Consider the following 27,162-nt stretch of genomic DNA (forward strand, 5'->3'; position numbering starts at 1 on the left):
ATTATTGCAATACTGTAGTTAGGCCCCTGCTCTATTGCTAGAGAAAAGATGGTTTGCAGCCTGCGCGGTGCCAGATTTATATTGTCGGGAATCTCGAGGGACACTGCAGAATTGCTTTCCTCTTGGCACCTACATCACCACAGAGTACGAAAATGTAAAAAAAAAAATAATAATTGTATTCAACGGAGCTTGCACCGTCCAAAAAGCTCCATTCAGTGATGCTGCTGCACTTGGATAAGCAGATGGCTGTAGACTGATTGAGGGGTTTCAAGATGACGTCTTTGCTGGGGGCTGCGCCACGGTGGAGGAGTTCCTAACAGAAAGAGGAGAAACCGAACGAGAAAACCGAGATACAGTAGGAGCAGGCATTCGCTATCTATGACGCCGACTGCTTTATGATAACCCAGATCATTCCTCAAAACAAAGGACTAACAGATCGCAAGGACAGATAAGAACAGGTCCACCAGCCGTAACTCGAATAAAACAAAATATCAGTTACTTTTTATTTGAAACTGCCTGCAAAAAATGTAAATACTACATTAGTGTGTATGTATTTCAGCCATCTGATAAAAGTGAATATGGTAAGTAGTCCCTGTGTGTATATGTGTGATGGTGATTGTGCATAGAGGAACAGGCTACAATGTATGCATTTGTTTGAGAAGCCTGCGTGCGAGCATCATCACCATTTTCATGCTTACTCGTACCAAACATACATTATTTGTTTTTGTAATCGTGTTCCTTAAGTTTTAGTTTGAGATTGAATAAACAGTGTACATTTTTTTATTGTATTTCCTGTACAGTTCAACAAAGGATTAAGGGCACCCTTACTAAACTTATTATAGATGGAAATTAACACATTGTGTTGTTTATATATATATATATATATATATATATATATATATATATATATATATATATATATATATATATATATATATATATATATATATCCTTTTTAATGAATGAATGAATTAAACATTTTTTTACTGAGAAAACTTATTTTTTATTAGGCTATTTACATAGTTTGGATTTTGTTATTACTGTTTGATTGGTTTCATTTATAAAACATGCATGTCTTTTGGGGAGATAGTTGGGGTTATTAGTTCCAGTAACGTTCATCTAGTTAATGTGCAGTAAGCGTGAGTGATACTCAGTTGTTCCGGAATATTCAGTTGACGTTATAGCCTGCATGTCCTGGAATAAACTGTGACGGGGAATAGAACTGCAACTGTAATTTTCAAAGCGCAACTGCCAATCTGTTAAACGTTCGTACTCACTGTCAGTGCAGAGCACAGCTCGCAACTCCGTGTATGTGGAGTAGGAATAGCTGCGCACTATACATCAGTGAGATAACTGTTGTTAGTTCAACACACACATAATAACTTGTCATCGACTGGCATGTAACATCTCACTGAAGAAGTTGCTAAATTATTATGTGTATATGATTTACATCAACGATTAGAGACCACAAATGTCTTTGTATTTTTATTTTTTTCTAGTATCAGTATCGGGCACTGTTAAACCAAATTAATATTTGCTTTGTGGTCAAAAACATGATGTCTTACTATTACTTTAATTTAAATATATATATTTGTAATGTAGTAAAGTGGATCAAAAATTCAACCCTGTTGGAAACTCCCAGCTAGATTAATATAATCCTGAAGAGCAGCATTATTTAGATGCACAACTGTTTAGGTATTAATATAAAAATAAAAACTTAAAGGATAGGAGAATTTAGCCTTAATGTTGTTTCATACTTTTAATCCCAACCATCTGTTTGCATACATTTCCATATAGGAAACTGCTGTTACCAAGAATTTGCTTGCACCCAAGGTCTTTACATTAGAAAGCTTTTAATCTAAAAAATAGTCACCAGCCATTAAAAAAAAAATCTCTTTCCGAAGTTTTAAACAGGGAATAACCTCATAGAGTCAGTCAGTGAGCGCTGACAGACATGTGAAACTTGTATGTCTCTAGGAAGAGGTGTGTAAGCATTGGACAGTAGCTGCTGTAATTCTCTAATGTGCTGTCTATTAAACAAGGCCTGTAACTTCCCCCCAAACTACACACCTTCCTTTGGAAAGTAGCCTACTGTTGATACCCTGTACACTGGCCATGCATTCAGCTAGAATAAGACAAGAGTTCAACTCTGTTGCATCCTAGTGGTAGATGAAAAATACACTGCAAAGTATGTTTTCTATTCTTCTTCTTCTTCTTCTTCTTCTTCTTCTTCTTCTTCTTCTTCTTCTTCTTCTTCTTCTTTATTATTATTATTATTATTATTATTATTATGATTGTTGTTGTTGTTGTTGTTGTTATTAATTTATTTATTTGACAGACGCCTTTATCCAAGGCAACTTACAGGTGTTACAGGGTTACAATGCAAAATGAATATTTAAATACAGTATTGTTTCAGTAAGTGCATATTCTTCAACTAAAATACAATATGAAATAGGATGTAACAAATTAGGATTATAACAAGTTATATCTACAATGACATATATTAGTAGTGCAATAGTGCAAGGATAACGCATCAGCTGAGGATCCAGTAATGTGGTGCATAGGTCAGGTGAACACAGTGCATAGTGGGAGGGGTAGATCAAGAGATCTACAAGTGCAGTCTAAACTGGAGGGTCTTGAGGAGGCAGCGGAAGACAGTGAGAGACAGAGCAGTCCTGAAGTTCTCTGGTAGCTCATTCCACCAAATAGGGGCTAGGGAAGAGAAGGAGCAGGCACGGGAGAATGGGGAGTGGAGGAAGGCATGACCAGATTGCCTGTAGAGGAGTATCCAAGATGGGGTGTAGTGAGACACGAGGGATTAGAGGTAGGAGGGGGCAGTGTTGTGAAGACAGCCATAGGCAAGAATAAAGGTCTTGAATTGAATGCAAGCAGAGGTGGTTAGCCAGTGGAGGGTGCGAAGCAGACAGGTTGCGACGTTGGGAGAATACAAGATCTTTGAATGAGCTGAAGAGGGCGGATAGCCAAAGCAGAGAGACCAGTAAGGTGAGAATTACAGTAGTCCAATCTGGAGGGTACAAAAGCTTAAACAGTAGTTGGCTGGAATAAGGATGGATTTGGTAGATTTTGCTAAGAAGCGGCAAGTGTGTGTCAGTGAAGACATGTGTTGAGAGGAGAGTGAGGGGTCAAGAGTAACACCTAGACATTTAGCAGAAGGAGATGGAGAAAGAGAAAGAGTCAAGGGAGATTGTGATGGAGAGGTTAGAGGAGTGAGAGGAAGCAGAAGGAAAGTGGAGGAGGTCGGATTTAGAGAGGTTTGAGGTGGTATGAATGTGTCCAAGTTGAAATAGCTGACAGGCATTGTCAGATGTGGGAGGAGATGTAGGGGTCTGTGGCAGAATGGCGTGTGGGGTGACGTCAGACGAGGAAATGAATCCAAACAAACAATGTACTGGCAGGTCGAATGAGCCACTGGCTGCCCTCCGTATTTATTTATTTAAACAAACTTTCAAATAGTAAAAGAAAACAGCACAATGGCCAAAATAAACACAAACAAACAAAAGACACAAGTACCTTCAGGTAGATTTAAAGTAAGTAGCATTCATTTTGTTCCTTTGCAGTTTGTTTTACATGCGACACTCTCTCTCCAAAACACTCCAACACACCCCCTGTCTTCAAAAGTGTCAGGTTTCTTACAGTGGTGGCCCAAGTTTAATAAATCTACATGACTGTCAGCTAATTAAGTAATTACTAGCCAAAAGTCATGCATTCTAATGAGATGTACTAAATCACAAACATAAAACAATAACAAACAATGGCGGACGGCACTTCCCTTGTCCTGCATTTAAATAATTATACCAATAAAAAATAATCCAAAACATAATACGCACAGTGGCTTTTATACCAGATAAACCCAACGTGAAAAGTTAACCAGATCCTAAAGTTTTTTTTTCTTCTTTAATCGATTTTGCTTTGCCGCATGGTTGCTGAAGAAGCCAAAAAACAGAGTGCTTTTTGACAACCTATATTCATGACAGAGATATGCCTGCCGTACTACTTTTTTCAAACGATCTGTGTACTTTCCAGGTTTGTTGCAACATAAAATTATTTTATTTTCAGATGCACAGTTACACAGCGCGTATTATTTAGTAAGACAAAATTATTGACTTCTCTGTGGAGGTTGCTTCCCGTGCGTGCGGACTGGGATGTTGACAGTGTGTGTTTATATTATCTTTTTTTATTTTTTTTTTTTTTTTTTTATTTGGGGTCCAGGGGCCAGGTTCGTTATAGCTGAAGGTTCATTATAATGAAAGGCGTTATAGGGTGTATTGTATCAAACTTAGCAAGCCTTTGCTTGAATATTGCACAGTAGAAAATAATACTTCTTAGTAAAGTTAGTTAAGTATTTTTTCGGAAATAACCCTTTGACATTCACATCTGATTTACAAGATTATTCTGGATTATAATCATATACATTTAGTAAAAAAATAATTTGGACATTTGAAATATTTTTCTGTATTTTGCCAACTGAAAATTGGCAAAATAATGCATTTGCAGGATGTTTTCTCTCATGTAAAAATCTTGAGAAGGTGATATGAGGCACTGGGCTACAAAAAATGAATGCAGCTCAGATGCATAATCAATACTGCTGACAGAACAAGGTTGATGCAACTCCCCAGTGTGCTTCAGTTTTGTTTTTGTGAACAAATATTTTTCCATTTTTGCCATACATTTTCATTGACATGATCTTGATCATTACACTACACACTTAGAGTTTTCATTTCTGTTCTTTATAAATTAGTTTTTTTCCGAAAGGAGGACTTGAGAATGCTGACATTGGCACAGTGCTTGAATTTCATTATGAACCCTTAGGTATTTTTTCCTGATGTGCTCCAGCATTCTCTAAAGAGCGTTATGTCTGATTTTTGAATGCCGTCTGCTGGTAATAAATTAACCTCTTGATACCAATGAATGCCTAATGAATCCTTGACAGCGGTCAAGATGCGTGATGCTCTTGTTTTTTGTTGTTTTTTTAATCTGCTGGAACTTTTTAAAACAGCATGTCTAAAATATTATGATTTCAAATATCCTGCTGTTGGAAAACATGGAACAAGAATTGATTAGCAGTTTGCTACGCATTTAGACTGGCAGAGCTATACTGGTGTTCTTTTCTGAAAAGAGACTAATATTGCAGATAGCAGACTGCTTCTTTCAAATTGCATGCACTGCTAACAATTGATAGAGCCCTTCCGTCTACAAGCTTATTGCCCAGCATTGACTACAAGCTATAACAGCGCTGTGGACCAGAAGGCTCTAAGACTTTTGGAATGCAAAGCATAAAGGGGCTAAAGGCTCCCAGGGACTGCCGTTGGACCCAAAGGTTCTCAGAGAGAATAAGAGATAATGCAACTGGACTCAACATGTCCCAAGCAATACGGATAAATATGAACAAAGAAGATGACAAAAACTAGATGTATGGACCTTTTGGGGCACCAGGGAGCTGAAGAGGAATGCACTAGACATACTAGACTACACACACGCACACACAGACACGCACACACATACACACTAAATTAAATACATATAGTATATGGTAACAGAATAATGTGTTGTACCTTTGCTATTGGTTAAGTGTCAGAGAAAGAGGAGGTGGACCATCTATACAGAAGGGTATTTAATGTCATGCAGAAATTGTAAGAACGAGTAATCTGTTTGTCCTGTACCTGAGACCAGACTCCCTGCATATTTCAATAAACCTAACAACTGATTGAAGAAAAAGACTGTGTACATTTTCTTGAATCTACTTACCATCCTTTTTTTTGAAGTTTTCGGGTGTCATATATGTATATGTGTGTTTCTTTTGGTGCTTGTATCCATGTATAACATGAACCTGACCACACTTATAATGTCAGCTCTGGAGAACTTGGTGTTCCTATTTAAGCAACAGCTCTGCTTTCCTTGCTCGTGGCTATGTACAAGGATTACACATTAACTATTCTCATGAACTTGGTTAATTTTTTTTTGTTATTACCTTCTTTTCCAGGAGGTGAGCAGAGGTGGAAGAAGGCCAATGTGTTGGAACAATGCTGGCAGAACAAACACCAATAAAAATCTCAATGAGCTGTAAAGATCAGAGTTGTTGGCAAGGCACAGCAGGAGACATGTGTCTGGAAGCAACACTGTGAAACTCTGTCAGAACCTCAGATCTATTTTAGGAATCGGGCAGACGAGAGCCCTTCAATCCCTTAGGATCCGGAGCTCTTTGCCTTTGAAACACAGAATGAACTCCTGGAAATTTGAGAAGAATATAACTTTAGGGAGCCATGGCCAGAACTGCAGGCACTGGAATATGAGATCACTGAATGACAATGAGCATTCGACAGTGTTCGTCTAATATTTCAGCCATTATTTATTCACATTTTTAAAGAATCTTTTAATATAAGGTGACATTTCTGCTTAACATTTTTTCATTTTCAAAACATTTGAGTGGTTTTCTGTATATGTATTAATTAATGTATTAATTTATCTATTTGTAATTATTAATTTAATAAATAAAATAAGGGCAAAAACAATATGCTCCTGATCTTCTGAAAATGGCAGCAAAGCGTGACTACATGACAAACATCCATGGCTTTGATCTGGGTGATCGTTTTGTTGAGTTGAAGCCCTTGGGATACGGCGCCAATGGGCTGGTCCTGTCCGCCGTGGACAACCAGAGCCGCCTCAAGGTGGCAGTAAAGAAGATTGTCATCACAGACACACTGAGTGTCAAGCACACCCTGCGAGAGATTAAGATCATCCGGCGGCTGGAGCACGACAACGTGGTGAAGGTGTTTGAGGTGCTTGGCCCCCAGGGGCATGCCCTCTCCCAGGATTTCTGCGAGCTGACCACTGTCTACATCGTCCAGGAGCACATGGAGACAGACCTGTCCCACCTTCTGGAGCAAGGGCCCCTGTCTGAAGAGCATGCCAAGCTGTTCATGTACCAGCTACTCCGGGGGCTCAAGTTCATCCACTCCGCCAACGTGCTGCACAGAGACCTCAAGCCAGCCAACATCTTCATCAACCCAGAGGACCTGGTGCTTAAGATTGGAGACTTTGGCCTGGCCAGGATTGTGGACCCCCACTACTCACATAAAGTATGTATCAGACGCTGCTGAATTTGTAATGAATGTATTCATCCTCATGAAAGGATTTGTGGCACATCTATATGCATTTCATAAACGATTTAAACCATGTTAAGATCTCCACGGTAGGAGCTGTCCCAATACTTGGCCATTTTTATCAGTTTCTTCAGGGCATTTTTATGGGAGAGACTAGGTTTAATGAGCAAAAACACAGCGTTATTATTTGTCCCATGTTGATTTGGCTCTTTAAGTTGTGTTTCTGTTGTTTTCATGTTTACACCCTGGCCAAGTTTGTATTGTTTTGCGTTTTTACTGTTTTCCATTTTTGTTATAGATTTTCATTAATGATCTTGAGCAGCACACTTCCAGTTTTAATTTGGTTCTTTATAGCCCCACATACAGCAGCTCTGTATCACAGATATTTCCAACACGTCTATGAAACATGAACTGACCAGTATGGGTGTTTAGCTTCCATGATAAAAATGTATGCATTGTTGTACAAGTGGAAACATTAGATAATGCTTGATGTGGCCCTGGAAGTCCGACAGCAACCCGAGGGACTAGACCTTCTAAAGCTGCAGTGCCCCACGGTCATTTTCTGTTTTACACTAAAATACAATTCCTTGGTGACTCTTTTCTTACATTTCTCCATGGTTTAGTCTTCTGCACACTATACTTTAGGTTAGGTTGCTGTCAATATATATATTCCTTTGTGTATTGATTACGGAGAGTCTGTATTTCACGTCTCCAACCAAATGTACAGTATGTGTAACACTGAAGTTCAGCTCTGAGAAGCATTTTCTTTAAAAGCTATTTTTTCCTGGAATAATTCGTAGTAATTAATCTAGACAGAAAAACAACAGAGAAGCATGTGTATTATTGTGGGATTAGTAACAAGTAAAAGAAAAAAAGAAATAACAGATCTATGTTCTAATTTTAGTAGTGCCTGTTACATATGCACCAATTGAGGGGTATTTCAGCCCCTATTGTGCATTGTTGGACATATATATATATATATATATATATATATATATATATATATATATATATATAATATATATATATATATTAATCTTTATGTGCATAAACAAATTTTTTTTTGGAAAAAAACCTTTTTTTTTTTAGGATATCTTGAAAAAAAACTCCCTCTCTACAGCAGTTATGGCATAGTGGCATATGTCTTGATACTTATCATTTAAGGTTTAACATAAGTGTTATATTACAATACTACTGAGTGATACTTGCAGAGGGTACAAAGCTTTAAGTATTTTCAGCTGTTTTATCTATGTTGAATTGGTTATATTTTTTAAGGCTTATATTGTATTTTTAAATGTATTGTGTATCGATAGCTATACATTTTAGAAGTGTTTATTCATTGGCACTCAAATTGTCTTCATTTATAAAATGTTTAAACCTGGCTGCGCATAGGAGTATCTGCACTTTTTTTGTTGAGAATTTCACCCCTGCTTGTTACTAATACATTATATTAGGGACTTAATGCATGTGGCTTTCAAAAAGCTTTAACTCATGGGTTATTTAAATAAAGGTTTGATAGTCAAGACGGTTGTTGACATCTTTAACACCAGCCTAGAACAGCTTCCTAAATATTAAAGTTTATTTAATTGATAAAAACTCAAAACAATAAAAACATAGGGCCTGTAGTGATAGATTCTGTTATTGTTGTGTTGTGAGAGAATGTGCTGCACCATAACAGTGCATAAGAACTGTTCTTGTTAAGAGCACTGTATTTCTCTTTCCTAGATAAATAATTAAAACAAGTTATTTATGGGGTTAGTTGATTCATTATTTAAAATGAATCTAAAATAAAGCCATTTCGATAGCAGCTCTTCCAGGTTGTTCTTGTAAAGTGAATTAAGACAGCAGTGGTCGATTATGCAACAGTATGTATCTTAACAGGATATGACTCCAATAAATGTGTTTGAAAGTGGAACATAGTCCCATGGGGACTGTAGCATTGTATTATTGATTGTTTCAGCTCTCATACATGGTTAAGTTGTGTTTTATAGCTAGAATTCAGAGTTTAGTTGTCTCTCTGGATAATACTGTTTCCCCCTTTTCTTTTCATTTAAAGAAATCTCAGTCAGTGCCAATCAGCAATCAATAATGAATCCCATGTGATGCAGCCTGAGACGATCCCAGTACTGCCTGTTGATTGCGTAACCCCATCTGTTATTAGAAACATCAATAAGAAGTATAATAATATTAATAATAATGGAACCTAGCATTTTATTGTAGAACTCCAATTTAGACGCTATAATGATCCCTTGAGTTATATTTCTGATAACTAGTCCTTAATTAACTCCTGTTTTGTAACATTAGCATGTACCTTTAAAAATATTGTTAATGAAAAACTAAGGACACGATTTTTCACTTGGCACCAGTACCAGTAGTTAGCACAACTTTCAGGGTGTGGCCTCATTTACATGTTTTCTTTGAGTGATTTTGTTGATGGCAAAGCAGCAGGGTGTCTGCAGTTCAAACTAACAAGGTAAGAGTCTCACCATGTTCTGGTTGCACAATGATATATCTGTGCATGTTGTGTCACGTTCTCACAACAGTGGAGAGAGAATTTTGAGTTTCTGAACTGCATGGAAACCCCACCTGTGTTATGAAGTATGGGCTTTATATTACAGTTGTGGTTTGTTAGAATCCTATAATTTTCAGAGCAGCACTAAAATGTATGAAGCTGTTACTGTTGGCCTGTGCTATATTACCCATTCAGTGTCACTGGCACTTCATAAAAGCTGGAGTCTATTAAAGGGTCTTAATTTATACATAGACTTTAATCATACTGTGAAAAGTAAAACAAGCCAACCAGCTAAAACAAGTTCGGAATTAACAACCTTTGACCACAAGAACACAAAAATGAAAAACACATAACAAATAAATAAACATAAGAAGTGCTCTGGCTTTTCTTTTCCGTACTCGTGAATCATTATTGCTGTGCTACCTGTTTGGTAATGTGGGCAATAATCCTTATAATATCAGTGCACTAGAGCAGACATTTTGAAAAGAGATTTGAAACAGACTCTAAATTGAACATATTTGAACATATTACTATTATTATATTACATATTACTGGTTCACCCTGTGTGGACCGGTATGTTTTATGCTGGCTTCTCATGGTATGGGATGGATGTTTGTCTAAGGTCTTTTAACTTCCACCAAGTGCCTTTGCAACACAAGAATATCCTTATTTGACACATCTTGGTAACAGAACCACCTAGTTTTTAGATGGTGTACATGCCCCATCTCCTTCCTCTGGCAGCAACAGCCAGAGCAGTAAAAAAAGGCTGCTGTCTGCTTCGTATGAGCCTGCCTTGTGCACATTGTAAATGCTCATCCAGCTGAACCCATTGTCTGTGTTTCAGCCTAAAGGTAATGCATAATAAGTGACTTCCCAGCATGCACATACTCTGTTGTGCTAGAGTCTCCAGCCGGCTTATAATTTCTGAACCTGGTGATGGATATTCCATTGTGAAATGTAGACATCTTATCCTTGTCCGTATGAGATCATGTCACACGTCCCTTTGATTGTTTCTCCCTGGCCAGACACCGTATCTTCCCTGCAGAGAAATGAAGGGGGAAGAATGAACAACAGTTCTGTCCTCCCCTCAAATGACTGGCCTTGGCTTAAGAGAGTCTGTGGGTGAAAAAAAGATTTCTTAATTGGAAACCACCACAGTCATCAGCTATTGTGTGATCCCCTTTTCCTCTGTGTATGTTTTAAAAATATTGCAGTAGATTTGTAGTACATGTTTCTTTAGTTTAGGACGATTGCTTTCTCGAGGACTAGAGGTTTACTTGATGTGGCTTCTTTATTACGCACAGGAAATCAGCCAATGTTAAGTCAACTCTGTAGGAATCAAATCTAACACTTTTCCAGTGTTCATATGGCTCCATAATCCACAGTGTAAAAGTAACACTTTTGCAAAGTAAAAAAAAAGTAACACTTCCATAGTGTAAAGCATTTAACACTATGAGAGTTAAATTTACATCTCTTTCAGTGTATAACTAGCACCCCTTTATTGTAAAATTAACTACCAAAGTGTTGGGAAATAACACTGCTGCAGAGACAATTGTACTCTCTGTATATGAACTATGTACACTGAACTAGTCTTAAACTAATAATTTGATAATTTGTCAAACATTGTTTCATTGCCATGAAAGTAAATTAAAATATTGCAGCAAGCACAGGAATAACTGGAAACACAGGTACAATGTGGTTTATTTAGACAGCCAATAGCAAGTCAGCACCATCCACACACTGAAATATACACACACATACAGCCCTTTCCGAACCCTAGAGCCCTACCTCACCTCAAATTGCCATTCACGTATTACATAAAACTACACGGGATGGTTTCAACAGCTACAGGGTATGGCAAAATAACTAATAGGGGCACTTACAATAATCACAACATTTATAACAACAACAGCAACAGTATTTCCCTTACCCTGTTTCCCACTCCCAGTGTCCTCTGCTGCTTATTAACATATTTGTGGAGGCCGCATCTGGGCACGGCACACAATCCGCCAACAGGTGGCAACAGCAAGTCAGTCCAGCCGTGCCCATTACAATATATTAGCCTACCTTGAACTTCTCCAGCAAGGGCAGAAGCGGCGCCATTGCAGAAACCACCAACTAAAATCTTGGATGTTGATATTATTACTCAGGATTAGTGTACTTTATTTTACACTGTGAAACATACCTTGGTTTAGATATGAAACAACACTGCGTGGCATAAAATGTGAGCATTTAACCCTTAAAATCAACACTAACGGTTAACACTGGGATTTCAACACTGGCCAATTTGCTGTGTGTAGGAAATAAAATAGGCGCGTGAAATCAGTTGTTTGTTTTGATATTGTTATGCATGGGCATTTGTTATGATATACAAGTCTATATGTAGAACTTCTGATATTTGGTTTTAACCAATAAAACATGTTAAAACACACGATTCAAAGTCATTTTCCTTTTTTTTTATAGGTACAATAATTGATTTTTTACAGTAACTCTGTTTTAGAACATATGCAAATTAGGCACCAGACATTATCAAATACATGATTTATTAATAAGTCTACTGTTTTTACCCCAACGATTCGACTTTTGCAAATAGTCGTTCAAGCCCTAGGACAAAATCAGTAACATATTTGGTTTTGAAATTACCTCAGGTTTAAAAAATAGACATGTTAATAGATTATATTTATCAATTAACTAAATGCAAAGTGAGTGAACAGAAGAAAAATTTAAATCAAATCCATATTTGGTGTGACTACCCTTTGCTTTCAAAACAGCATCAATTCTTCTAGGTACATTTGCACAAAGTCAGGGATTTTGTAGGCATATAGTCAGGTGTATGATTAAACAATTATACCAAACAGGTGCTAATGATCATCAATTCAATATGTAGGTTGAAACACAATCGTTAACTGAAACAGAAACAGCTGTGTAGGAGGAATAAAACTGAGTGAGGAACAGCCAAACTCAGCTAACATGGTGAGGTTGCTGAAGACAGTTTACTGTCAAAAGTCATACACTATGGCAAGACTGAGCACAGCAACAAGACACAAGGTAGTTATACTGCATCAGCAAGGTCTCTCCCAGGCAGATATTTCAAGGCAGACAGGGGTTTCCAGATGTGCTGTCCAAGCTCTTTTGAAGAAGCACAAAGAAACGGGCAACATTGAGGACCTTAGACGCAGTGGTCAGCCAAGGAAACTTACTGCAGCAGATGAAAGACACATCATGCTTACTTCCCTTTGCAATCGGAAGATGTCCAGCAGTGCCATCAGCTCAGAATTGGCAGAAAACAGTGGGACCCTGGTACACCCATCTACTGTCCGGAGAAGTCTGGTCAGAAGTGGCCTTCATGGAAGACTTGCAGCCAAAAAGCCATACCTCCGACGTGGAAACAAGGTCAAGCGACTCAACTATGCACAAAAACACAGTTTGCAGAAAAATGGCAGCAGGTGCTCTGCACTGATGAGTCAAAATTTGAAATATTTGGCTGTAGCAGAAGGCAGTTTGTTCGCCGAAGGGCTGGAGAGCAGTACACGAATGAGTGTCTGCAGGCAACAGTGAAGCATGGTGGAGGTTCCTTGCAAGTTTGGGGCTGCATTTCTGCAAATGGAGTTGGGGATTTGGTCAGAATTAATGGTCTCCTCAATGCTGAGAAGTACAGGCAGATACTTGTCCATCATGCAATACCATCAGGGAGGCATCTGATTGGCCCCAAATTTATTCTGCAGCATGACAACTACCCCAAACATACAGCGAAAATCATTAAGAACTATCTTCAGATGAAAAAATGGATCCATGGTGGAGGCCGTGTTCACTATAGGATCTGCCTTAGAGGGTGTTTGAAATTGCATTCTAAATATTAGCACTATATACATATTGCTTTTCAACATGATTATTCATTGGGACTGGCTTTCCTAATTTATGAATGCAAAAGTGACAGGAAGAAACAAAAAATCTGCATGCTAGCATTTTGCAAGACCCCTGAAACTAAAACTGAGAAAGCAAAAGCATAAGTAACGTCAACAATTTCATCAGACCCATTGAGCTAAACTGTGTATATATTATAGTGGAAGGGATGATATAACAGATGATTTACTAGGATTTCGTTGAAGCTAATGTGCTGTTACTTTGACAATATGATTTGGCTGAGAGGTTTTTTTTTTTTTTGTGAAATGCATTTAGGCTTAAAAGCTGCTAAATCAAGTGGTAAAAAACAGGAGTGTGCTTTCATGGGAATAGTGATTTTCACTGTAACTTTAATAGGGGACCAGTATTGTACTTTTATACCTTTAGAAAAGTTAATTGAATTGCAATTAAATGTGGTATAGTGATGTCGTAGCACATGTTCTTGATCAGAATCTAGATCATTGTGACCTACATGTGTGTAAATGTAGGCCTCTGATTTGTTATATTTTATCTGATTTAATAGAATCTTCTTTCCAGATATAATGACATTTTCATATTGTATTGTACTCAGTACTTCTTATTGATTAAACCAGTGGTTTTCAACTTTTTTTGAAACTATACCCCTTCTGTCTGGAGGTTTCAGCTCACATACCCCTTTACAATTTTTGGTACCACAGCTGCAGTAAAAGGCAGAATAATCTGATTAACAAATTCTTTTTCCCACCATTTATTTAATATATAATTTATGTCACAACAGTTTGGGACTGGCAAACTTCTGGTTTAGGACAGAATACCAAACAGTAATTCTTCAAACTTTTAAGTTTTTGGATACACATAATAATCGAAGACAGTATTTGGGAATCTCTTTGGAAACACACATATTCACCTTCTATGGGGCAAAATTATTATAAACCAGAATAGTCTGCACTGTAAATGTTTATCACCTAACCATTTACTTCCCATCTCTGCATGATTACGTGTGCAATTTGTTGTTTACAATATCAAAAACATGAACTTCAAGATAAAACTATAATAACTAACAATGATAAGCATAAAAATGATCTAAAGGGACGGAATCACTTTTTGTCGGTTTGCTCTTTCTGACTCTCGTGTTTTTCATCTTTCATTTCTCTCTTGGCAAGTAAGAAATGTATCAATTTTTTATTCTGGAAACGATACACAGGATAATCTGGATGTACTTTATCAAACACTGAAAACATTCAAGCAGCCGCTATTGCTGTTACTAAAATGCTCCTATGCCTAATATCAACGTGGAAACCCACTCAGTCAATGTCATGGGTGAGTACAGGTGAATGATCATTTTGAAACTAGTGTCAGACTGTAACCTTTGAGCTGAAATATGTATGGTCAGTGGTTTATAGATAATATATAATACAGTTAAAACATCATTATGATCCTTAGAAATGCCCCCGGTTGAAAACCACTGGGTTAAGCTATTGAAGGTTAGATCTTGGAAACCAGGTATGTACTGTGTGTTAGATACATCACGTTTTATTGGAGTATTTGTGAAAATACCTTCGTATGTACAAAAAACTGCATTCCTATTTTTTTAAATCATAGTAGGCATATTGTTATTTTATACTGGAATAACAGATTACATTTTTGAATGTTGAGAGACATTCTTAATCATTTCTCCAATTATTATCAATGTAATATTTTCAAAAACAAATCACATCCAATAAAGTTACTGAACCAGAAATAAATAACATTTCATTTAGGAGTTTGTACTGTACTTTCTAAGTTGTTTTTTTATTCATATCAGAATTGTAATTGGTGTTTTTTCCTGTTGGACAAAATGGAATACTACCCATTTGGGTATGATGTCAATTTGTCACGCACTCTTCATCACCAACAATTCATCACGGACAATAGCTCACCGATTAAGGCCACAATATATCATAAAAGCTGTGCTAAAAACAAATAAAGCTATAATAAATCATAAATAACAGATACAGTACGTATTCACTTACAAATTACATAAATAAAACTACTAACTTTTACTAGTTTGTGACCACCCAACTAACAAACAAACAAGCAAAAAAACAAAACAAAAATAACAAGTTTGCTTTTCAAACCTTTATTTTAATATAGGAAGCACTGAAATTTCGAACTACCTACAAGCGCCGTACCGGTCATTTTCACCTGTAGCGTTTTAAACGGCTGTGATATGATAACGTACCCTCCGTGATGAATTGTACCTGGTGATGAATTGTTGGTGATGAATTGTTGGTGATAAATTGTTGGTGATAAATTGTCATAGACCCAACAATTTGGAGTAAACATTTGAGAATGTGTGTGCAGTAGAAGGAAGGTGTATATGAACTGTCTGGAATCTCCAAACACTAGGCGATTCCATCCTATAAGACACAAAATCTTGGTCAGATTGCCTGGTTTTCTCATGTGTATTGCAGCATTTTTATTTTTGGTTTATTAACTTTTTTTGAACCACAGTTCATTTATTGAAACTCATTTAAATAATATAGTTATTCTTGCATTTAATTAGTTTATGTTGTGTTTAGTTTGGTTTTGGGTTTCCTTGGCTGCTTAGAAAATTATCATCATGGAGACAGTAGTATAGGCCACTTAGTTCCAAAGCTCCCTCTACAAAGGAAATGGGAGCAGCTGCAGTTGCAGTCCCTGGTCTCGGGACACCCATGGAGTGGTAGGGGATTAGATATGATGAAGCACAGAGCTTTCTTTCCTAAGTGTTTTCTTAGATGATATAATCAACCGATTTTGTTTAGCCAAGAGCTGTGAGGTCATCTTTATCAACCTTTTAAAATCGCAGCAAGACTAAGACCGTCAACAGGGACTGTCAAGCTCTGTATGAAAATGCAGAATGTAATTTGAGGTGAAAAAACTTTCATAAAATAATTATCTCAGATTGAGAGAAAATCTGATTTCCTGTAATACATTTTTAATTACATTTTGCTGTCCCAAGTCATGAAAATGAGTTTCTCTTTTTGTTAAGTGTGACTTCTGAACTGTAAGTGCCATCCCATTATTAAGAGTATGAACTTATTTGAATAGGCTACTTAATGCATAACATTTGCTACAATACAGCATGTTAACATATAATTAACCATGTATTAACAGTGTAAAATTATAAGCAAGTAACATTTTAATTAAATTTTTTTTTTTTTTTCAGTGTGCAGAAGAGTAATTTATACATGATAATAACAACATTTTTTTAAATCTTTCTTTATGTTTTTTTTTTTTTTTTTTTTTCACATTTGTTATCTTGCCAGTCAGTGAAACTTGTGGGTTCAAGTTATATGCCTTTGGCACTACCATGACTTGCAGACATAAAAGGCTTTGGGGCATACTTCCATTTTCAGTAAAGATTCACACTCCCATTGTGCATGGCAGGTCTGTGTAGTGGTACTCCTTTTTTTATTTATAATAAAAAGGCAGAAGAATCGCGACTGGTTTGTCAATGCTGCATGTCCCACATCGCTCGTTTCGCAGCAGCAATACCCAGCCTTGCCATTTCAGTAGATTGAATTTTCTAACATATCAGCCAGACAGTATTTCAGTTGTTTGTAGTATACTCTGAAAAGGACCAGGAGTATGAGCAGAGCGATCCAATTGTATATGGCAGGAGTGGCCAATCTTGGTCCTGAAGTGCTACAATCCTGCAGGTTTTCTGTCTCTCTTTAAATCATCAATGGCCCAAGACCTAAGAAACATGTTAGAGTTGACCAATTAATATGAAGCGGACATTTCCAGCCCGCTCTTTCACAACACTGAGAAGAACTGAGAATGGTTTTATTTTTCTTAAATACATGTTCGTCCATGGAGTTCGCACAAAAGATGACAAATACAGATGCAGTCACTGTACAGTATTCTCCATCATGCCTGTGCATGGTAACCATTCATTTTCCAGTTTCAAACCAAAAATAACCACTTTTATGTTTGCAGACTTGAGAATTGCATTTTTTTTTAAAGTTATTTTTTCCTTTTTTTTATATTCAGTGTGATTGGCGTTGCACTTTAGAATTAATTATGGAGGGAATATATATATATATATATATATATCTGTAGATCAACAATATAAGTTTTAGATTCATTTTAAAAACCTCACTGATCGTCCAGTCAGACTCCTAGCAGAGCTGTCATTATCCTATGGTAGATGCCCGCTAAAGCTAAAGCTTTTCTAAAGAAAATTCCACAGAAAGAGCCCCAAAAGAAGGAAGATCGAGTGCTAAAGCATGTCAAAGTTTACATCTAGTGGTAATAATAGAGGAATTTGCACATTGAGCTAGTCAGTGTTTTTTGACATTGTTTTTCTTTCTCTTCTATGATTTTTAGCAAATAAGTTATCAAGCAATATGAGTGGTATTAAATCAACTCTATACAAATGCTGAAAATTTGTGTCATGCCCTGGCTGACCGAACAAGGCTGTACTTAGATGGCTCAGGTTTACATTTTATAGCATCTTTTCATAACAGTAAGAATACATTAGCCTACATATAAAAGATTGCAAACCATCTTCTGCAGTTTTATCTCAGGGAGGAATGTCCGTAAGTCTAAACTTTACATGATTCTTGTAAATGAGCTAAAACAAAAATACATATCGATACCTGTACATAATATATTTGTCCACATTTATTTGAATGCAAAAGCCTACTTGGTACGTACAGTAGTATTAACAATTGAACCTTTTGTTCAGGTTGGAAAATCTGGTGCATGAGGGGATGTATCTGTTTGCATACCGCATACATTTCTTCCCCCAGGGAAGTGTTCTGTATGTCTTCAGTTCACTCTTGAAAAAGAATCAATGCCTTTTCCTGCTTAACCTCCAAAAGCAATTTGGTAGCTGTTTTTCCTTTTGCATACATGTGTATACATTGAAGGGAGAGCTTTATTATTATATTTTGTTGCTGAAAGTCACTATTGCAGTCTTCCATAAATGAGATGCAAATATGTTTTCCTATGGCGAAATACAAAAAATAAAAGGTAAAAAGTGGTAGCTGAAGTCACTACAATCCGTATAACCTCCCCCTTAATCATTTGAATTAAAGGCTGTTGGGTATAATGAGTTGGAAGAAATGCTGTAGTACATTTTTAAATGCACAGATGGTATAAAAGAATGCCAGCTGAAGATAATGTACACGGTTTTCTTCTTGTCTTCCAGGGCTATCTGTCTGAAGGACTTGTGACTAAATGGTACCGATCTCCACGACTTCTCCTTTCACCCAACAATTACACCAAAGCCATTGACATGTGGGCGACTAGTTGTATCTTGGCAGAGATGTTAACAGGGAGGATGCTGTTTGCTGGTAAGCTTGTTTGTGTTTATAGTTGTGTTGACCCTACTATCAGTTGTGATGGAACTTGCGAAGGACATTCTTTAGCACAAGATATGTAATATTGTGTATATGTAGTTTGTCGGTCTGTCTGTCCTGTTTTAATATAAATGTGAAGAACCGCTATACACTTAATTCTTTCACATGATTTTTTAACTTGCATTTTTACATGAGCACAGTCATTTTGATAATGTTAGCTCTAGTCTGGAATTGATATCCCTCCCTGTGCCTGCTTCTGCAAAGTGTCTCGCAGACAAACTGAAACCACAGATGCCTTTTGGAGGTCTTGATCCATAAATGAAAAGGTTGTACACCTCCCAAAATACATATAGAAACTTGAACTCCATATAGATTAGGGACATAGGGAGGACAGTTTAAAAGGCACATTAAAGGATGGAATTGATTTAAAAAAAACCTGCAAATACACTTTTAATGCATGTTGTCTTTAAACATGTATGTTTTTAAAACAAAGCGGAATAGATGTGGTAAAATATGTAGCAGTGGACATTAACAGAAAGAAATTCAAACCAGTCCATAACCACTTAAGTATGTTTGTTTGGGGGAAAAAATGGAATAGGATCCATATTACTGTAGATGCTTTAGAAGAGAGAGTAGGAGGTTATTAAGAAGAGCCCTTCACTGAAAATTGCATTTTCCTTTGTGAAAAGACAGAAATTTCACACCTAATGTATTTACACCAAATGTACCATGATTGTAAATACAATATCTTACATGCATTACTGTAGAAGACGGCGTCCTCTGTCTGTCATGGTCAGGCCTGTGGGATATGGCAAGCCACAGTAATTTCATATTGAGCAAGTGTAAAGCCAGGGGAGAGGGCAACAATAAATGAAGGTAAAGAATAGTCTGACACAAGCAACCAGAAACATCAAGTTCACAGGATCTTTCTCAAAGCAACATGGATGACGCTTTTATACCCAACCACCGTACAAAGCTGATGTATTTGTCAGTGACAGCTAACCTTGTATAGAGATGCCTTCTGAAGATGATATTTTAAAGGACAAATAACACAATAAGCCTCATTTGCTTTTTTTCTTATAATTATTAATAGAGCAGTTTGATAAATTCTAGAAAAATATGGTTTGAAAAAAAAGAGTTCAACTCCTTAGTTCACTGCAGTATACCTAGCACACGTGTTGTAAATCAAAAAATGAAAAATGCAGTGTAAAAAAACAAAACATGTAAACGCTAATCATAAGCGTGATGAGTTGAAAATGACAATGTCATTTACCTTAGTATTAAATATTGTTATTTTAACTGAAACCTATATGGAGATCATATTTTCGATAGATTTTTAAATACTGATTGGAGTCACTGTGATCAGTTGAAAGGGGTCTTATGATTTATAAATATTAAACACGATAGGAAACTGCAGGGGTGTAACTAAACTCTGATGTGTACATTTTGTCTTCTGATATATCTAAGTCAGTCTTTAAACACATAATGTTGCAGAACCAGGATGACAAGGTGTCATGATGAAACACACTGTCTATTCCTTTGGGCAACAGTATTGCTAAAATTCGCGACTCAGTCAGAAGACTTCTAAAAACTGTTATTACACAACAGACGTGTCCATATACTATAGAAAGGTGCATATGTATCTGTGGGAGGGTAGTGGGCGGACCTTAGGGAAGGACCAGAAATGACATCACACAGGAGCCGGTAGTGACATTTAGTCCTGGAGTCCTGTACCAACAATGGTATCTGGGCAGGATTTTATTTTCACATACAACGAAAATAAACAGTCCAATATTGCAGAAAACAAACAAGAAAACTACCGGGAATACCAGAAATAGTAAACACAGGTTTCAGAAAGAGTAAACAAAAACATTTTTACCAAAAACAACAACAAAGGAAGCACAAGGTTTCTCCGTGCTGCTGCAGTGGGCTTCCTCTCACCGCCTCTTGGCTCCCTTCCTAGGAATAAAGAATAGTCCTGTTTTTTTTACCACTGTAATCCACCAGGTTTTCCAAAGCTTCAGGATTCTGTGAATTACAGCAGGTTTGTAAAAGCAAAACAACAAAGCACAGCGCGTCTCTTCTGTGTTTTAAGTTCAGGACAGGGAGACCGAATGGCAAAACAACGCTTTCTAAATAGTGCCGAGTCCCGCCCCTGCAATCAGCACGCTGCCCCACTTCAGCCAATCGACGAGCACGGCACAGCTGATTGCAAAGATGGGACTCGGTGGCCGCATGGTTCCTGCCTTGGGCCAAGATGGCCGCCCGACCCGGAACTTCCGGTCTGGTTAGAGTTCAGCTTGTGGGAAGGAGCTTACAGACCTCTCTTTCATGAGCTGTATTCTAGGATTCTGTGATTAAAAGTTCCATTACAGGTGGTGTCCTGTAGAAATCAAGTTTTCAATGACACATTATGATTAACCTCTAAACATTTAAATGACACAGATCTTTTTCTATATTACTTTTATTATTACAAATCATTCGCTCTAATATGACATAGCGCTTCCGCCAGGAATGCTTTGTTTTTGTTCACAAAAACTATAGTTCCAAATAAGTGCCTGGCTTATTCATACAGAATCTCTTTAAAAAAAACTACCATTTACTGTTAAGCAGCAATGTTTGTAATACCTGTGTGTATCTGTCTGCCAAATAAATGAATAAAGTGTATTTTAAAAGACTCGATTTTACCTGCAGTGCAGCTTTTAATATTTAAGCAGGGAATCAATGGTTGGGCGAGCTGCATGCTGTGACTTCCTGTGTCAGGCTGTGAGCAGGTTTTTGCCGGTTTGCATTGGTTTCATCTGCCATGTGTACTTTGGAGCCAGGCAACTGTTTTTGAAATCCACTGACAGAGAGATAATAGATGCTGGGGTTGTGTGTGCTTTTTCTCCCAAGTTGGCATCACTCACAGGGTGACATCAGCAGTGGCATTGTTAAAAGCAGTTTCTCCTTATTTGTCTTTGTCCCTCTGTCTCCCTGGCCTGTGGTAACCTCTATGACAACAGTAGCAGTTTGTCTCCATGGTGCTGGCAGCACCATCTAGCTCTTCTGTGCTACATTGTGTTACCGCCTAATTACACTCTCCAAGCTGACCATACAACCAGTGCTATGATGTGAACTTGCTTTCATTGGAAAGATCGCTTATTTCTTTGTTAGGAGCCTTTATTTATTTGTTAGTTTATTCATGCATTTATACCCTGTTGGTGCTCTTAAAAAAACAAAACAAATTATTGTCTTTTGGTTTGTACCGAAACATAAACAATGATTTAGAATTTCATATTTAAAGTGTTACATATACAATAATACAGGTTGTTGCAGTGTGGCTTCACACAGGTCTTACTTCTGCTCTAGGGAGATTGTTGTCCTAGTTGTAATATAGTAATTCATATCAGTTTTCCATTCCTGTACTTTTAACTGACTTTTTTTCCATTAATTCTGGAAGAAAGTCATCACATATTCCATTAAGTTTCCTGTCATCTCAATTGGCAATCATTAAACAAAGTTTCCCATTAGCTAATGGGAGTAAGTCAAATGATAACCAGATAGGGGAATTAGGATGTTCAAGACAAATCTCCCAGGATAGGGTTGGAAAACTGGTAAAAAGGCATGCTACTGATATAAAGCTGAGGGAGAGAAACAAACTAGCCATCTGTGAATTGAATAACCTTTGCTAAGGTCTGCTGACATTCTGCATCTTTTGAAGTGTGGCTGGCTGATGACATCAGGTATATCAGACTGGCCTGTCTTTTCGTTTGGAGGTCAACAGCACCTCCATGTAGCTTAATGGCAGCTTGAGGAATAATATAATGTCATCTTAATAAATCTCTTATTCATAAGTGTTTAAGAGCATTGCAAAGTCAGTAGACATCAATGCCAGTAGACTGGGGTTGAACAATAGAATTGAGAAACGCTTTAATGTAAATTACTGTAGTATTTACACTCAGAAATTTGGGGGATGAAGGGAAACTACCAGATGTATATGAGCGTATTTGTTCTCCTCATGTGAGAGAAGGGAATTATTTGGTAAATCTGTTTAATTATTTACAATGTTTTAATTAGATTTATGCAATGTGGAATCATTAAGGGATGTCAAAGTATGTTTTTCTTTAAGTAATACCCTTTTGGGAAATTAACTAGTCTTTATTACACATTAATCTCCAGCAGTATATGTTGTATATTGTTTAGACAGATATAGAAAGATAAAGCACTGGCATGAAATATAAGTGCCTAAAGGATCAAGTGAAAAATCTGCATTTGATGGGTCAATGGTAGCATTGGTTTAGTCCACTTCAAGGACTACCTTCAGGACTTGAAAATCTCAGTGAGCTGAACAGAATTAGACCAAACAAACATGGGAACCCAGCCATAAACCAGTATATACAAAATATAAACCAGGATCTGAATTTGAATGATAATTTTCTGTGCATTGAAGTACAAATAACAAGTAGACAACATTATAAAGACAATTTATACAAATCTCTTTGTTTTTTCAATTGTATTGCTTTTTAACAAAAAAATTAAAATGCAAGTTTAAAAACAATATAACCACAGAATAATCTAACGTAGTGAAAGCATCGATAAGCATGATGTACGAGGAGATAAAAAAACGGAAAAGCATTTAAAAATGCACAATAACTATGGTAAATTACTATAGTTTTTGTTAGGGCTGCAAGGTTGTATTAGAAGGTTTAAAACGCTTATTAAAAAAATAAACACTAAGTACAATACTATACCCGGGGTGACGTAATATGGACAATAGGGGCCAGAAAGAGCAGTTTTCATTTTTGCAACTTCTATGTCGGAAGAAGCAGACTATCAAAGTCTCTACACAGGGTGCACTTCTACTTAATATGGATCTTTTTAGCCACTGCAAGGGTCTGGTTTAGTGAGCTGCAATCGGTACTAAACTTGGTCTAGTTTAACTCAGGATCCCAATAAGCGAGTGAACTTTGAGTGCACTGCAATTGGCATTGTCAATGGTACTAACATTAGTCCAAGCAAGTGGATCAATCTCAAAAAGTCCCCATCTCAAATTGTGTTGATATTGATGTGCTGCTGATGGAAACAAATAGTATTGATTTGCAAAACACTTTCAATCCCAGGGGTAGATGTAAAGAAGGCAAAAGTCTTTAATGGAATATCTGCTGATGGTTTAGCCAGATTTAGCGTGGATGTGATTGATGGAACCTGGTTTTAGTGACACGTTTCAGAAATCTGAGCTCCTCAATGTGTTTAAATTCACAGGTGCTCATGAGCTGGAGCAGATGCAGCTGATATTGGAGACAATTCCAGTAATCCATGAGGAGGATAAGCAGGAGCTTCTCAAGGTGATGCCAACGTACATCAATTCCAAATGGGAGGTGAAGAAACCACTAAAAGACCTGCTGCCTGAGGTCAATGCAGAAGGTACATAAAACAAGGAAGAGTGTTGGGACAAAGTGAGGCCTACAGTTTGCAGAGTTTAGCTGTGCAGTCTTTAATGCAATATTGAAGTGGTTTGCACAAGGTTTGTGTTGCTTTGGGGAACATTTAAGATTACTTTAAGAATGCTAGTTGATATGTATCCTCTGAATGAATCACAATGCAATAGTGAACCTTTTCAAGTTATCAGCTGAAACACCTGCTAATGTACTGAAGATAATTTTATGAATTAAAACCATTCAAACGCTTGTTGCTTTGATAAAATCAGATAAAAATTGAGCTTTGCTAGAAAAAAAAAAATATTACATAGGGATGCAGAAGCTGCAAGATTTTCTGCCAGATCTTTGATCATTAAAACCCTGGTGTAGTCAAACTTCACTGAAGTGTTAGTAAGATGAATGTTTAGACAATGTCGTCTTTGTTTTTATATCTTTCCTGAGATGGCATTGTTCTGTAAAATTAGAAGTGCTAGTCTAGTCTTCTAGCCTGCCCATTCTTATTTGCTTTCCTGAGACCCAATAACTTACATGCATTACTGTTTATCACAAGTGTTTCTGTTCAGCAATATTCAGCCCATAACATTTATCACAGGAGGATCAAAAGTGAAATACAGATTTAATTAAAGCTCTATACTAAAGATGTAATCCATGTTCCAAATATGATGTATAAAAAGTTGAATTTACTTTTGATCTTGACCACTATTTAAATGTAGAACTCCTCAACTAGCATGTTACTATCTACCCCGCCCTCCCAGCATGCACCCCTTCTGAAACTTTTGTCCCTTTTTAAAGGGGTAGAAATAAGATACGTTGACTCATTCCCAGTTGTAGCTCAAACACCTTTCCCATTACAGAAGGCCAATCCAATAAAGTCCTTATTGTTGAAAGACCAGGTTGGGATTTACTTGGACTTAACTTGTATTGACCAGCCTTGACTTACTTACGGAATTGAAATATCATGCACATGTGTCAAAAACACCATACATTTCTGATAAAGAATTTCAAGTTTGAGGTTTTTTTAATGTGTTTTCACATTTTATTGTTGCTCTGTGCATAAGTTTGACAGTTGTTGCGGCAGAAAGTTGTTTGTTATTCTTGGTAAGATTTCTTACTACTAAAATATCCTCCCTTTGGCAGCTATTGATTTCCTGGAGCGGATTCTGACCTTTAACCCCATGGATCGGTTGACAGCGGAGGAGGCTCTGATGCATCGCTACATGAGACAGTATTCCTGCCCCGAGGATGAGCCCATCTCGCAGCACCCCTTCCGCATCGAGGATGAGATTGATGACATCCTATGGATGGAGGCCAGTCAGAGCCAGATATCCAACTGGGAGAGGTATGGTATCAGGGATGCAGGGAGATCTGTGGGGATACATGGACAATGGGAATAAAAAAAAAAAAAACACTCTGTTTAACATATTTAACTATGTGTTTCAAATACTTACTGAATGAACTGACTGTGAAACCAGGTTTTTAAAAATGTGTGACCCAAATACCTTGCAGTTATCCAATTGTGATAAAATAGTAAGGAGATTATTTAAAGGTTTTTAATAGTAGCATTGTCTGGTGACATATAGAGGTAATTTTCCATATTACATTTAACCTGTGGATACTGGGGACCTAAATCTTATTTTAGATTTACAGCCTTGGCAGGGGTTGTGCAAGTTACTGATTCTTGTCTGTTGCTTAAAATATAAACCTGGTGGTAAAGCAAAAATATAAACCTGGTGGTAAAGCAAAAATATAAACCTGGTGGTAAAGCACCAGGATAATATTAAAGTATTATGTACTTCTCAAGTCTAGGCCTATCAGCACTTTTAAGACACAATTAGGCTGTGTTCTTACACCCTTCACAGAATCATACACTTCAATGTTCTTGTGCTTACAGAGAGCTAGTATGGAAATAAATCATCTGAAAACAGATAAAAGTCAAGAAGGCTGAATTTCAATGAGCCTTAGACATGCCTGTCATACCTCTATAAGTCAGTGCACCTGATAGGAGAAATGATCCCATTACTAATTGAAATGGCTTTTTTTTTTTAAATGAAAAGACATCAATAATATGAGTTAACAGTTAACAAACTAAAAAAGTCTATTTAAAAAGCATTACAAAGTTTCCAACTATTACTAACTTCTGTCACTAACCCTATTTTTTTTTAATGTAATTATACTGTAGTTGTATGTTTGAATCCTGTATTTTCCTGAATTAAAAATAAAGATTTTCATTAAATTCAAGCACCATCTATTTAATTATATGGCTGTAACATGCTGGTACTGGGTAAAGTGTCTTCAGTTTGTCTTGATATTGGATTCGATGAAAGCTGTAATGACAAGACTGTTTTATAGCTTTGTGGTTTTTGTCATCAAGATAAGGATAACCGAGACTGGGATTACATTTAAATTATGACCCTGCTGTTAACAAAACAAACACGAACTGAGCGAAGACGGCTTTTTAAGCAAAGTTTTTGCTTAACATCATCAATATAATTGCAATCTTGTGGAAAAGCAGATAGGTATCACCGGTAACACATACTCCTGGAAAAGTGCCACACACTGTAGCTGCACAGCATCAGTGTAGGAGAAAGAGACGACATGAAGACAAACAATGAGCCTAGCCAGAGCTTTAGAAGAGCTGGCAGATATTTTATTAATGTTATTTGCACCGAAGCAAGGTGACGCAGTACTGTTCAGATGTTTTGGCTTGTTTGACATTCAGTCCATCATTTTCAGTTCCACCAGAAGATAAATGTTCTTCATTTGCAATTTCAGTTGAAATAGGGGGATACCAATGAAAATAGCTTGAACGTCTATTAATTAAAGAAATAAATATTGAGAGGAAAAATGATCATCTAGGATGTAAAAAGACCCAAAGACTTTTAAGCTCACACCCATAC

At 37.0% G+C, this 27,162-nt stretch overlaps 1 protein-coding gene across 1 annotated transcript in view; it reads left to right on the top strand.

The window, feature by feature from the left end:
- The first annotated feature begins 218 nt into the window (after nucleotides 1–218).
- The window catches only part of LOC121304268 (mitogen-activated protein kinase 4-like), a 31,555-nt gene continuing 4,611 nt past the window's right edge, over nucleotides 219–27,162 (top strand). The window contains exons 1-5 of the mRNA XM_041235307.1: nucleotides 219–581; nucleotides 6,002–7,097; nucleotides 18,695–18,839; nucleotides 24,090–24,251; nucleotides 25,403–25,604. Of these exons, the coding sequence (XP_041091241.1) occupies nucleotides 6,552–7,097; nucleotides 18,695–18,839; nucleotides 24,090–24,251; nucleotides 25,403–25,604 (1,055 nt within the window). The 5' untranslated portion in view covers nucleotides 219–581; nucleotides 6,002–6,551. The remainder of the gene's footprint in view (nucleotides 582–6,001; nucleotides 7,098–18,694; nucleotides 18,840–24,089; nucleotides 24,252–25,402; nucleotides 25,605–27,162) is intronic.

This window comes from Polyodon spathula, chromosome 2 (assembly GCF_017654505.1).
Source record: "Polyodon spathula isolate WHYD16114869_AA chromosome 2, ASM1765450v1, whole genome shotgun sequence".
Taxonomy (NCBI): Eukaryota; Metazoa; Chordata; class Actinopteri; order Acipenseriformes; family Polyodontidae; genus Polyodon; species Polyodon spathula.